This window comes from Xenopus laevis, chromosome 4L (genome assembly GCF_017654675.1).
Source record: "Xenopus laevis strain J_2021 chromosome 4L, Xenopus_laevis_v10.1, whole genome shotgun sequence".
NCBI lineage: Eukaryota > Metazoa > Chordata > Amphibia > Anura > Pipidae > Xenopus > Xenopus laevis.
This window is the reverse complement of record NC_054377.1, coordinates 111,988,224-112,001,684: the sequence shown is the minus strand read 5'-3', so window position 1 is coordinate 112,001,684 and position 13,461 is coordinate 111,988,224. Positions and strand designations below refer to the sequence as shown.

General features: G+C 42.4%; 1 protein-coding gene across 3 annotated transcripts in view; it reads left to right on the top strand.

Moving 5' to 3' along the window:
• The window catches only part of tcf20.L (transcription factor 20 (AR1) L homeolog), an 88,409-nt gene that overhangs the window by 52,889 nt on the left and 22,059 nt on the right, over nt 1-13,461 (top strand). For all 3 annotated transcript variants that reach the window (XM_041590646.1, XM_041590647.1, XM_041590645.1), the window contains exon 2: nt 2,831-8,292. In XM_041590646.1, coding sequence (XP_041446580.1) covers nt 2,857-8,292 — 5,436 coding nt within the window. In that variant the 5' untranslated portion in view covers nt 2,831-2,856. The remainder of the gene's footprint in view (nt 1-2,830; nt 8,293-13,461) is intronic.

Sequence of the window (13,461 nt, the reverse complement as noted above, 5' to 3'; positions counted from 1 at the left end):
CAATAGTTGCTAATATTCCACAGATGCTGCTGAGAAATGTATCAACTAAATGTTTGCAAATTTTAACAGTTCAGCATGTGCACCTGAATTACTGAGCTGTCAGACCGAAACACCAGAGACAGGAACATTCAACTTTAAACTTCAGTTTTAGAAAAAGTGTAAAAAATGGCAAAAGCAGTTGAAAAAACAACTGAACTGGAAAAAGTTTTTTTGGAAGGTGAAGAACCCCTTTAATTGGCCTTCAATATTTGTTATTCAAGTCAAATGATCTCTATAATACAAATTCAATATATTTGCATATGTTTACTCATGTCACATAGCAAATACAAAATTTCAAATATATTTCGTATCTTTTTAACCCATGTCGATCTATTGAGAGTAACCCATCTGCAACAGGGATATTTTTGTGTTGAGTCGACGCAGATACAAAACTTAGTAACTCTCTAAAAAGCTGAAAGGGGAAACTGATCACTTTCGTATTCAGTGCTTTCAGTCTACCAAATATGCCATCACGCTGCTTACTCGGTGTTCTCCACACATTTGGCTTGAAGACATTTTGTTATGGAAAGCACATTACTCCTTTGCAGGTAGAGGTATTAGGGCAATAGGTTCCAGTCTGCATAGCAAATACTGTAAAACTATGTATGATAAAACTGAAGGCAACTTCGGGCGACTATGGAAAATGCATCACTGTCCTGGACGCAACTTTTCACTTTAGTGAATTAGCGATGTGCTAGCAAATTTACACCTGGGGAAGTGTAGGGATTTTGCCCCTATGTGTTTAAATAGATGTGGCATAATCTCTAGTATTTTGACTTTAAGATCAGTCTTAGGACATAGTGCTTCCATTAAACACTTTAATCATTCTCATCCTTGCCGTCCCAAAATTCTCCATATTCTGCTCCTTCTAACATTTTGAAATAGACCGTTACTTGCCCACAAAACACTGACCAATATTAAGTAACAGTTATTGGATATGTTATTTGTGAATTCTTTTTTTATACAGAAAAAAAAATATCCCATAGTGTCTAATTTAATATGAAATATAAAGTCTAGTCCAAAATGAAGAATTGTTTGCTTAAAAAGTTATTAATCTATGTTGCTCAAAAAGTAATCTTGTCAGTGGGGTTTTCTATGTTTAATTGTTCTGCCATCAGAAAACATGTTTTTTTCAAAACGCATCAGTTAATAGTGCTACTCCAGCAGAATTCTGCACTGAAATCAATTTCTCAAAAGAGCAAACAGATTTTTTTATATTCAATTTTGAAATCTAGACATTTTGTCAATTTCCCAGCTGCCCCTGGTCATGTGACTTGTGTCTGCACTTTAGGAGAGAAATGCTTTCTGGCAGGCTGCTGTTTTTCCTTCTCAATGTAACTGAATGTGTCTCAGTGGGACATGGGTTTTTACTATTGAGTGTTGTTCTTAGATCTACCAGGCAGCTGTTATCTTGTGTTAGGGAGCTGTTATCTGGTTACCTTCAAATTGTTCTTTTGTTTGGCTGCTGGGGGGAAAAGGGAGGTGGGTGATATCATTCCAACTTGCAGTAGAGCAGTAAAGAGTGATTGAAGTTTATCAGAGCACAAGTCACATGACTTGGGGCAGCTGGGAAATTGACAATATGTCTAGCCCCATGTCAGATTTCAAAATTGAATATAAAAAAATCTGTTTGCTCTTTTGAGAAATGGATTTCAGTGCAGAATTCTGCTGGAGCAGCTCTATTAACTGATTCATTTTGGAATTTTTTTTTCCCATGACAGTATCCCTTTAAGTCTTGGTGTTCCACATTATGGAATTATCTGGAAAATCTCATATCCAAAGCATTCTGGATAATAAATCCCATGCTTGTTTAGGGCTTAAAAAAATATATTGTATAGTTGGCTACTAGTTGGCTACCATTAAAAATGTTACATTTCTGTATTCCAAGCCCCTTGCTAATTGGGAGAACTAAATCTTAACAAAGAAGGAGACTAAAATTGCTGTACATTCATTTGTGAGCCTGTACTAGCCCAAGATGGCCACAATTCTCCCCCTTTATTTTATTCTGCTTCACAGCACATGCTGATTCACAGCTGCTTCAGTATATACACAATATAAAACTCCCAGTACAAGACTGTTTAGTTATTAATTCAGATTCACATTACAGCAGCACAGAAACCAGTGCATTCTGCATCAGATTTGAATAATCAGCCCTGTAGTATCCGCTTCTATGGTATGTGTACCTCATTTTCTGCTTGATGACCCTGCACTTAGTTTCTCTTTCTTAAGATGGCCATAGACACAAAGAAATATCGGGACTCTCCACACACGGTCCGAAAATCGTACGAATCCTCGATTGGAACCATTTTCGGACCGTGTGTGGAGAGTCCCGAAATTTTTCGTCCGGCTGAGATCGGTCGATGGGACAGGTTAAAAGATTTCTGTCGGCTGCAGGTAATATCTCTGCGTGTATTGCCGATCCTAGGATTTTCAGAGGGAGACTGTCACTAGCTTTGGTCGGACATAACTTTCGTACAGTTGCTGTCAGGGGCAGAACATCGAACTTGTTCTTTTGTACTTTATTTGATCCGAATGGTTAGTGGCAGGTCGGGAGATGGGGAAGTCCGATCGTACATTGATTCGTACGATCGGATCTTTGCGTCTGTGCCCAGCTTTCGTTTTTTTAAGATATAACAGTAAGTTCAGTATATAAAATATGGTATTTCTAGTCATATTTGTTTTTACGGTTTAGTTCTCCTCTACATTTATGCCTAACCTGGATATTTTAACTACAGCAAAGTTCTGCTTTGTTTGCACTATCTGACATTCTTATTGTATTCTATTTCTGCAGGTAGTGAGAGACCTCTCCTCGACGTCATGCAGTCCTTCCGAGAGCAAAGCAGTTATGGCAGCCAGCAGACGTATCCTCCGGAAGCTCACGGCTCCTCCAGGCTGGAAGAGTATAGCCCAAGACAGCAGGCTCAGATATTCCAGGGAAACTATGGAGGACGTCGAGGAGGGTCAAGCACTCCTACCACAATTCCAGCTGGAGAAACTTCAAGTATTCAGAGCTACCAGTCTTACAGAAAAGAATCTGGGGATTTTTATTATTTGGCTAACAAAGAAGGAGGTACACCTGCAAGCCAGACACCACAGAGACGGCCATCTGGGCCAGTGCAAAGCTATGGTCCTCCTCAAGGAAACAGCAGCAGCGGTACAAACTTTAGCACACCCTATGGAAGAGAGGGACATCACAGCCAGTTTGCTAACCAGCATTCAGCAGCAGGCAATCTCTCCCAGTACTCACAGGACTTTCCAAGTTCCTTTTCTCCTGGTGGTAGCCAGTACCCATCTCTTGTCACTAACCAGCAGTTGAGGCAGCAGCTTTATCAGTCACACCAATCCCTGTCTCAGTCTGGGAACCCACCAACATCTGCAGGTTCCCCACATCTACAGCAGATGCAGCGTTCCACTGCTCTCAGTTCCCCTGCTGGATACCAGTTACGAATGGGACAATATGGACAACACTATCAGCCTCCTCCTGGCTCCTCTTCTAGCTCTTTTACTTCTTCACAGAGATTTGGTCAGACTGGTCCAAACTATGAGGGTTACAGTCCTGGAGGGTCTAGTTCTACATATGAGAGCCATATGTCTGGGTCATCATATGGAACACAGCAAGGATTTAGTAGTTATGCCAGCCAGCACATGAAAGGCTTTGAAACATCTAAATTGCCACAGAATGTTGGGCAGGGACAGTCACAGCAACAGACTTCTCATGTCATGCAGTACTCCAATTCTTCTAAAATACCCCTTCAAAGCCAGGCAGGACAATACAGTCAGTCTGAAGTCCCAGTACGCTCTCCTATGCAGTTCCAACAGAATTTCAGTCCTATCTCAAATCCCTCCCCTGCTGCCTCGGTTGTACAATCTCCAAGCTGTAGCTCCACTCCCTCACCTCTGATGACAAGTGGAGAAAACCTCTCATGTGGTCAGGGTAATGTGCCTCTGTCATCCAGAAACCGTATTTTGCAGATGATGCCACAGCTAAGTCCTACGCCTCATGGTGGAGGCTATAAAGGATTTGGTGTTGAAGGGCCTCCTGAAAAACGACTGACTGACCCAGGTTTAAGTAGCCTAAGTGCTTTGAGCAGCCAGGTTGCAAATCTACCCAACACAGTTCAACACATGCTGCTTTCAGATGCCCTGGCGCCTAACAAGAAGAGTGGGAAGCGAACATCTAGAAAGGCTGACAGCTGTGCTAACTCAGAAACATCTTCCCAAGCTGAAGAACAGCTTAAATCTCCAATGGCAGAGTCACTAGATGGCAGCTGTTCTAGCAGTTCAGGAGATCCAGGTGAAAGGGTAAGGCAACTCAGTGGGCAAAGCACAAGCTCTGAAGCTGGTTACAAGGGACCTTCTTCCGTAAAACCAGCTTCTCCTGCACAAGGGTGGTCAACTGATCTTTCTGAAAAACCACAAGTGCAAGAGGTAGAAAACCTTCCAGAACCCACAGAGACCTTTCAGGAAGCATCCAGAGTGAGTGAGAAATCGGTGGGTGTCATAGTAGCAATGGAGACTGTAGCCACCAGGTCAGAGAAGGTCGCAGATGAATCTCCAACACTAGATAATGATGAAGTTGAAATAACATCACAGCCAGAGGTGCCTGAAACTGTTAAAGATGATGATAATATCAAGGAATGCACCCCCGACCAGAATGGAGAACCTAGCGATGCTGATTCTCAGCCTGTATCTATCACAGCAAGTAGTGCTTCTAGAACAGAAGCTAAATCTCCTGTAGGTTCTGAGTTTGGGTTTAAAGAAGGAGGAACAAGCACCAGAAATGACAACAACTTGCCTCAGCATGTTAAAACTGATACAGAGGGGTCTGGGGAACAGGGTGAGAGGAAACCAGGAACAGGAAGGAATGATAAATATCCTAGCCTCCTGCAGGAAGTCCTGCAAGGGCATCATCAGCAGGAAAGAAGGTATGCAAGAAACACACAAGACCCCCCACCAGTTACTGGAAGTGTTGAAGTTAGTTTGAGACCAAATATACTCATGAGCCAGGCCAGTGAGTTACCTAACCGTAACATCCTTGGTAAAACACTTGCCCCTCATTTAGAAACACCTAATTGGGGTCCCTGGGATAGAAAGTCAACTCCTGATGGCAAACCGTTAAATGTAACAGATTATCCTGCAAGGAAATTTGAGGTGGACCCTCCAGCCTCCTCCCAGGAATCTAGTGGCGTCCCTTCTGAAAGACGATCTGTAATATGCGATATCTCTCCACTGAGGCAGCTTGTGCGAGACTCTACTACTTCTCATCATGTTGGCCCTGGACAAGAAAGATCAGCTGATGGAAGATCTGGACAGTCTGTAATCCTACCTAGTGGGATGATAGCTTTAGATGCAAAGTCAAGCAACCAAGGGGGAACGCCTAAAGAACAAGACACAGAAGCAACAAAGATGCATAGAAAAAGAACTGCAGATCACTGCATGCCATACAGCACCAAAGAATCTGCTAGGGGTAATGCCAGCCCAAGATCCATGACCTTTGATCCAACCCAGGAATTTAGTCCACATAATAGCAGAGGGCCTCATCCCAGAAGGGGAACTGCCAGAGTTGGAGCCCGTGGCAGGTCACCTGTACAGGATCTTGGTGACAAACTGAAGATGTCGCCAGGGAGAAGCAGAGGACCAGCAGAAACTCATCACATGAATCCAGCAATGAGCCTCTCCGAAAGAGCAAGTAGAGAAGCGTTCTACTCTGCTTTTTTTCAGAATGCTGATAATGCTTCTTTGGGTTATCATTCAAACTCTAGATCAAGCTCCTATGGAGAACCTCACCCATCGTTTTCATCTCCTCTTCATTATAAGAGACCAGTGTACCAACAGGAGGAATTTAAAGAATGGCTGGGAAGCTCTGCTCAAGCTATACTTTCTGCTTCACAGCATCGACAAGAAATGCAACGTAAAAGCCCAAGGCAGGAGCAGTTTCATGTTCGTAGTCCAGGAAGGAGTGAGCATGAGGTAATGGCTTACAACCAGCCAGGTGCATATCATGATTCTGGCAGTCTAGAATATGGTCGACAGCTGCGAGTTGGCGATGGAGGACCCACCAATTTGATAGCTCTAGAACTTAAAAGAAATGCTCAAAAAACACCACCAGTGGAATCTACTAACTGGAACATGGGCCGTCAGGCTTCTCCTGCCAAAAAACTTGGGTCCCCTGTAGGGGCAAACCAAAAGCCCTTTAGTCCTGGTAGGGAAACTGAAACATTTGCCCACAGATCAGGGGAAGGAACCGAGATCTCCAAGCCCGGATGCAATGCCCATAGAGCTCAAGGTGCAGAGGAACAATCACACCACAACCCTCTTATTATGAGAAGACGGGTACGTTCTTTTATCTCTCCAATTCCCAGCAAAAGGCAGCCTGGTGATGACAAAGGGCGCCTCCCTATTTCAGGAAAAGAAACTTCAGACAGAGCATCTATGTCACAGGTTTTAACTTCTAGGAGCAAAGAAAGTGGTTTTTCCTCTATGGCAGATGAGCCCCCCAAGGGTGGCCCTGAACAGAAAAGCCCATCAGCTGTATCCCTTTCTAGTCCATCCAAGACAAAAATCCTTCCTCCGCGCAAAGGGAGGGGTCTGAAACTAGAAGCTATTGTACAAAAAATAACTTCACCTAATGTTCGGCGGATTTCAGCACCGAGTAGTGCAGAAAGTGCAGCTGAAACTGTAACACTAGATGATATCCTCGCTCTAAAAATCAAGGGCCCAGAGAGTGGAAATGGATCCATGCAAGAAGCAGAATTGCCTGGAGTTATTGTACCAGAAATCTCTTGTGGTGAAGGGAAAAGTGCAAAAAGCCTGTCTCCCAAGTCACTTGATGTCTGGGCCCATGATGAAAAAAAGATCAAAACTGAAATGGAGGAGCAGTCAATGGAACCCAAAGACTTATCAGTGTCTGGGCTTCCAGCACAACCATCTAACCATTATATGGAAGGAAAAGTTACATCTCCAGCCTTGGAACCAAAATGTGTTTTACCCCAGGTGCAGCAGCATGAAAATGTAGAAAATGAGAAACTTGCAGGTACACCTTGTAATGTTACTCCAAAACAAGAATTCATACCTCCAAAAGGTTACTTCCCATCTGGAAAGAAGAAAGGGCGTCCTATTGGTAGTGTCAACAAGCAAAAGAAACAGCAACAACAACAACAGCAGCAGCAGCAACAACAACAGCAGCAACAACAAGAACAGCAGCAACAACAAGAACAGCAGCAACCACAAGAGCAGCAACAGCAGTTGTTGCAAGACCATCAGCAGCCACCATCAACTCTCCCACCAGCCCCAATGTCTGCTCTCCAGCCACAGCATTTAGATGAGCAGAACTCTGAGGCAGAGCCTAAACCTAAAAGGAGGAGGAGAGAAAGAAGAAAACCTACCGGAGCCCCAAGAAGAAGGGGGAAACAAGCTGCCCCTATAGTTGCCCCTATAGAGCCAGAAATCAAACTTAAGTACGCCACCCAAAATTTAGACAAGACTGAGACCAAAATGAAATCTTTTATTCCTTACATACATGTGGAAAATAAAGAGGAGCTAGGCTTAGCTTGTGTCATCATCAACGCTGAAGAGGAAGAACAGCGCTGGAAAAAAATAACATCAGTTCGCAAAGGTCAGCGATCTGCTTCCCCTCAACCTAGCACGGATAGTAAAGCACTTCCTTCATCTAACTTCATGGTACAAGGGCCAGCTGTCACAGAGTCTGCTACCATGGGTCACCTTGTTTGCTGTCTTTGTGGTAAGTGGGCTAATTACAGGAATTTGGGAGATTTGCTTGGCCCATTCTACACCCAAGAATATGCATCTACACTTTCTAAGAATCCCCCACCCAAAAAATCATCAGAGACTCCTCGAAAAGTTAAAGTTCGTCACAAAGACACTTCTGATGGTTCTAAGACTGACTCTGATGAAGAGGAGGAAGATGAACCGCAGCAAGCACGAGAACAACGTAGCCTAACTGCTCACCCTCGCTACAAACGTCGGAACCGTTCAGGAGATTGTACCTCCTCCAGACTTCCTGTACCTTCCCGCAGGAAGACCACTGACCTTTCTGAACTAACTCCCATGGACTCTAGTGGGCCATCCACAGCTGAGGCAGGCCCTGAGCAAGGCGTTCAGATCCCCCAACTACCTCTCGACAGCAATGAATTTTGGATGCACGAGGGGTGTGTCTTATGGGCCAATGGTGTGTACTTTGTCTGTGGCAGATTATATGGTCTTCGAGAGGCTGTTGACATTGCACGAGACATGGTGAGTGCTTGCTAAATGAATGTATACAACAGAATTGCTAATTTTTTTTTATTAGGAAGACTTTAGAAACATCGTATTACCTACAACCAAATTAACCATATAGGTTTATAACACACACTGGGGCTCATTTATCAACACGGCAAATTTTCCCATGGGCAGTTACCTATAGCAGCCAATTGGTGATTAGCTTTTAAAAGGCAGCTGCAAGTAGAACAATGAATGCAGCAATTTGATTTGTTGACATGGGTTACTGCCCATGGGCAAATTTGTCCAGTGTTGATAAATGACCCCCACTGTTTTTCTGGTTCATGGGTCTAGGTGGCATATCTGGGGTGGAAAAGTTGATTACTTTAATTTGATAAATGGAAACCGTAAACAGTGCACACATACTTCTATTTTCTAAATGCTTGTTCCATGTTGCCTTTTTATGTGTGCAGTAATATAGTAAAAATGAATGTTTGCTCTTTACATGATGCTTACTTTTATATTTACTTATTTAAAGGGCATTTCACCGTGACATGTTTTGTGTCCTGTAGACTGATTTTCTAAGGTATAATTTTATTTTTAGGGATGCACTGAATCCCTATTTTTGTGATTCAGCAGAACCCTGAATCTTTCAGGAAGAATTCGAATGAATGTCGTACAAAGTCTGTATGCAAATTAGTGTACTGAAGGGGGAAACAAAGTATGCACAGAGAAGCTCAGATTTGGTGCATTTATTTTCTGCTTTTGTGTTTTTGAATTCTTTAACTTAGTGACCTATAGCAGGGTTTTTTGAATTTTTTTTAAGCCTTACTTTAAAGTTGATTGTTATCTCCTGGGCTCCCACATTGTATAAGAAAACCAAAAAATATATAAGGGACAACTATTTCCTAATGATAGCAATTTCCCGGAGGACAACGCTGGCCAGACTCGCCTCCCACAAACAAAATGTGCTGATGAGGTCTTTGCCCCACGGGACTTTCAAACCTGCCTGGTACCTGGACAATTTTTGCCCAGATATTTTTTGGGTTGACAACGTTTATTGGTCCATTTATGGCCACCTTAACACCTGTCAGAAAGTACCATGAAATGTTTATCATGGTGCACAGAAGTGAATGAGCACGTTGTACTGAAACTCGCATTGACTAATGAACCTATATTGTCGTAATACTTCTGTTAGACTAATAGTCACAGGAGTTTTAATAAACACTGCAGTTCTCTGTGAGCCAAATCCAAGTACCCTGATTAACTCTTAGGCACTGATGCTAAAATTGTTTGAGACACAGGGGTTCCCTTTAATAAGGGTATTTCTCAGGCACCAATTCCATTGTGCACTGGACCAATAAAAACTCTTACTGTCAGTACAGCTGAATAAACCTTTAGGCTAAGGCCACATTTGACTCGCGGCGACTTTTCGCCGCGACTTTTAAGCCGCAATCGCTGGGGAAACTTTTGCGCTGGCGTCTATGGGGAATCGCGAAAAATCGCCAGCGTAAAAACACACGCGGCGATCTTTTTTCTATTGTCGCTCGAAATCGCCTAGCGGCGAAAAGTCGCCGCGAGTCAAATCGCGGCGCTATCGCCTAGTGTGGCCTTAGCCTTAGGATGCATGTGACAAAATATCCAAAGTTGACTTTCCTTTGGCATTAACGTAAGTGACCTTTTGGGGGAGAGCCCTACAGTTCCCCAGAGACGGAGATAAGGGTCTGACTGTAAATAGTCCAAAGCCTAGTTGGGCCCTTATTGCTAACTCTGATAAGGTTAAGTCTTTCCCCCACATGTAATAAAAGGCACTACGTTTGCCCAGGAGCAGTAACCAGTAGCAACCAATAAGATGTTTGCTTTTAAACATGTGACCTGGAAATTCTACCTGCTGATTGGTTGCTATAGGTTACTGCCCCATGGCAAACTTAATGTCTTTAATTACATAACCCCAGTAGTGACTTACTAGCTCTGAATAAAATCAGGAACCCGTCATTCAGCTTGGGTGCCACCAAGGATGCTATACATGCCAATATACATATTAAGAGTGGCATGTACATGTAACAAATATAGATGTTTCACAGTTATGGGATCCGTTATCTGGAAAACAAGTTATCCAGAAAGCTCCGAATTATTTAAAAGCCGTCTCCCATAGATTCCATTTTATCCAAATAATACTTATTTTTAAAAATGATTTCCTTTTTCTCTGTAATAATAAAACAGTACTTTGTACTTGATACCAACTAAAATATGATTAATCCTTTTTGGAAGCAAAACCAGCCTATTCTGTTTATTTAATATTCACATGATTTTCTAGTAGACTTAAGATATGAAAATTCAAATTCCGCAAAGATCCATTATCGGGAAAACCCCAGGTCCCGAGTATTCAGGATAACAAGTCCCTTACCTGAACTTATTAAAAAAATATACTTTTTTTCCCACTTCAAAGATAACAGGTACAATGTATAAAACCCATCAATAGGTTTCCTGTGTCTCAAAGTGTAACAAGGGTTACATATACTTAAAAGTATTAAAAGGGTACAATTGACTTGTACATGCGTATTAGAATATATAGTCAAACAAGAAGACAATTAAAGGATTGATTTAGAGAACACATACTTAGTATTAATAGGCAACAGAACCCGTGGATTTTCCAGACATATATGTGAGTTAAACAATAGACTTGTGAGATACACAGTTGACCTATGAGTGGTGTGCATGTTATAGATATTGAACAAATTACAATCTTTTCTTCAGATCAGATTCTTTAGACCAGATGTTCAACTGTACATGAAAGGGAGAATTTCTGGTAGGGATGCACCGAATCCACTATTTTGGATTCGGCCGCACTCCCGAATCCTTCACAAAAGATTGTCAAATACCGAACCCTAATATGTCCCAAAACAAGGAAGTAAAAAATGTTTTCCCCTTCCCACCCCTAATTTGCATATGCAAATTAGGATTCTGATTCGGTTCAGCCGGGCAGAAGGATTCGGGCGAATCCGAATCCTGCTTAAAAAGGCCGAATCCCAAACCGAAACCTGAATTGGGTGCATCCCTAATTTTTGGATTTCTAATCTTCAAATTGTAATTCCCTGTGGTTTTAATGAAATGTCTTATTTTATAGTAATTTGATTTGTAGCCCTCTCTCATTTTTTATATACCTTTTATATAGTTACACTCTCCGTGTGTGTGTGTACACATAGATTTGGTATTGTCTTTATACCCAGTCATTCAACTTTTAGACATTTATATACGGTTGCTATGGTTATTGGTCTTTCTGTATTTTATTGTTGAGTGACAATAATGGCAAACAGGCCGAATGGTTTACACGTTTATGAGGTGTTATTCCATTTGTGTTCCAGTCTAGGGAAGTAATGTCCCTGTGTGTCCGCACAATGACTTGTATGTCTGTTGTACACATGCGAGACACCCTTGTTACTCTCCGATGAAGTGGACTGAAGTCACATCCATAGGCTTGTACTACAATGTGCATATACTGCTGATGTGCCACTTCTTGTGGCTTCCCTATCATGGGAATAATTATGAATAATTATGCTTTATAAGCCAATATGCTTATGGCCTTGAGGAATATAAATATTTCACTGAGCCGCACACACATTATTCTGTCCAGTCGGGGGAACTCACCCAATTTATTTTCACCACCTGTGCATCAACGGTTCGGTGGGGGCATATCCCTCCCTTCGTTGATGCACAGGTGGTCAAAACAAATGAGGGTATGCTCCCTTATTACATGGAATAGTATGTGTTCGGCTTCTTGAAATATTCACTTTTCTCAATTGAGTGTGCAGGTTGTGGAAGGAAGTTCTAAATTGATACATTTAGTTGACACATTTCTTATGTTTGTCCCTGCTGAGCAGAATCCTTGGGTTTCTTTAAAGGCAGCTGTTAGAGTTGATACAATAGTTGCTAATATTCCAGAGATGCTGCCGAGAAATGTATTGAGTAAATGTTGCAAAATTGTAACCGTTCAGAATCTGCACCTGAATTACTGAGCTGCCAGAGACAGGAACCTTGGAAAAAAACACGGAAAGTAATTGAAAAAAAGTCTTTATTTCTGGTGAACAATCTGAGAACAATTGAACTGTAAAAAAAAAAAGTGTTTGGAAGGTGAACAACTCTATAGACCTATTTTTTTGAATTCTTAAATGACATGGCTCTTCATATTACAGAAAGACTAATTAAACAGGGCCCAACCTCTTTGGTTAGTGATTCCCATGCCTATACACTTATGTGCAGATAACATGACGGCAATTGTTGTACAAAATGAAAACTAAAACAATGCCATATTCTGCCTCAAGTGACCTTTAACAAATGCTGCTTATTTTACACTATCTGTCAAGTCTTGTATGCAGGCTTGGAAAGGGGCATAGGGAAGTTATTTTCTTATTCATTGTGTTCAAGCAGCCATAGACCATGACTGCGCCTCTTGTTTGACCAAACGGGAATACCCATATACTGTGAGAAATGCAACAAGTGGAATGTTATCTATTTCTTCCAGTATTGCTAACAAAGAATTGACATGTTGAATTAAATTTGTATGACAATTGAAAGCATCTGATGTTGAATCATAGGCAACTTTAAAGGGGAAGGAAACCTAGTTGGCGCAAAAACCCTCCCTCCTCCCGTGTGTTACCCTCCCTCCTCCCCCCTGGCCTACCCGTCCCGCTGGGCAAATGTCCCTAACTTGTTACTTACCCTTCTGCGCAGGTCCTGTCCAGGGAGTTCACAGACGACATCTTCTTCCACACAATCTTCTTCCTGCTTTGAACAGCGTTTTGGCGCATGCGCAGTAGGAGCATTTCGCCGGTACAGATCTACTGCGCATGCACCAAAAGTCACAAAGTACTTTTGGTGAATGCGCAGTAGATCGTACCGGCGAAATGCTCCTACTGCGCATGCGCCGGTCAAAGCAGGAAGAAGATCGCGTGGAAGAAGATGTCGTCTGTGAACTCCCTGGACTGGACCTGCGCAGAAAGATAAGTAACAAGTTAGGGGCATTTGCCCCGCGGGACGAGTAGGCCAGGGGGGAGGAGGGAGGGTGGGCAACACACTGGAGGGGAGGAGGGTTTTTGCGCCAACTAGGTTTCCTTCCCCTTTAAACACTTTGCTCCTTGTGAGTCAGTTGGAATGTATCATGTCTTTAGTGCTTTTCATTAAACTGACAAGTGGGCTCATATGATA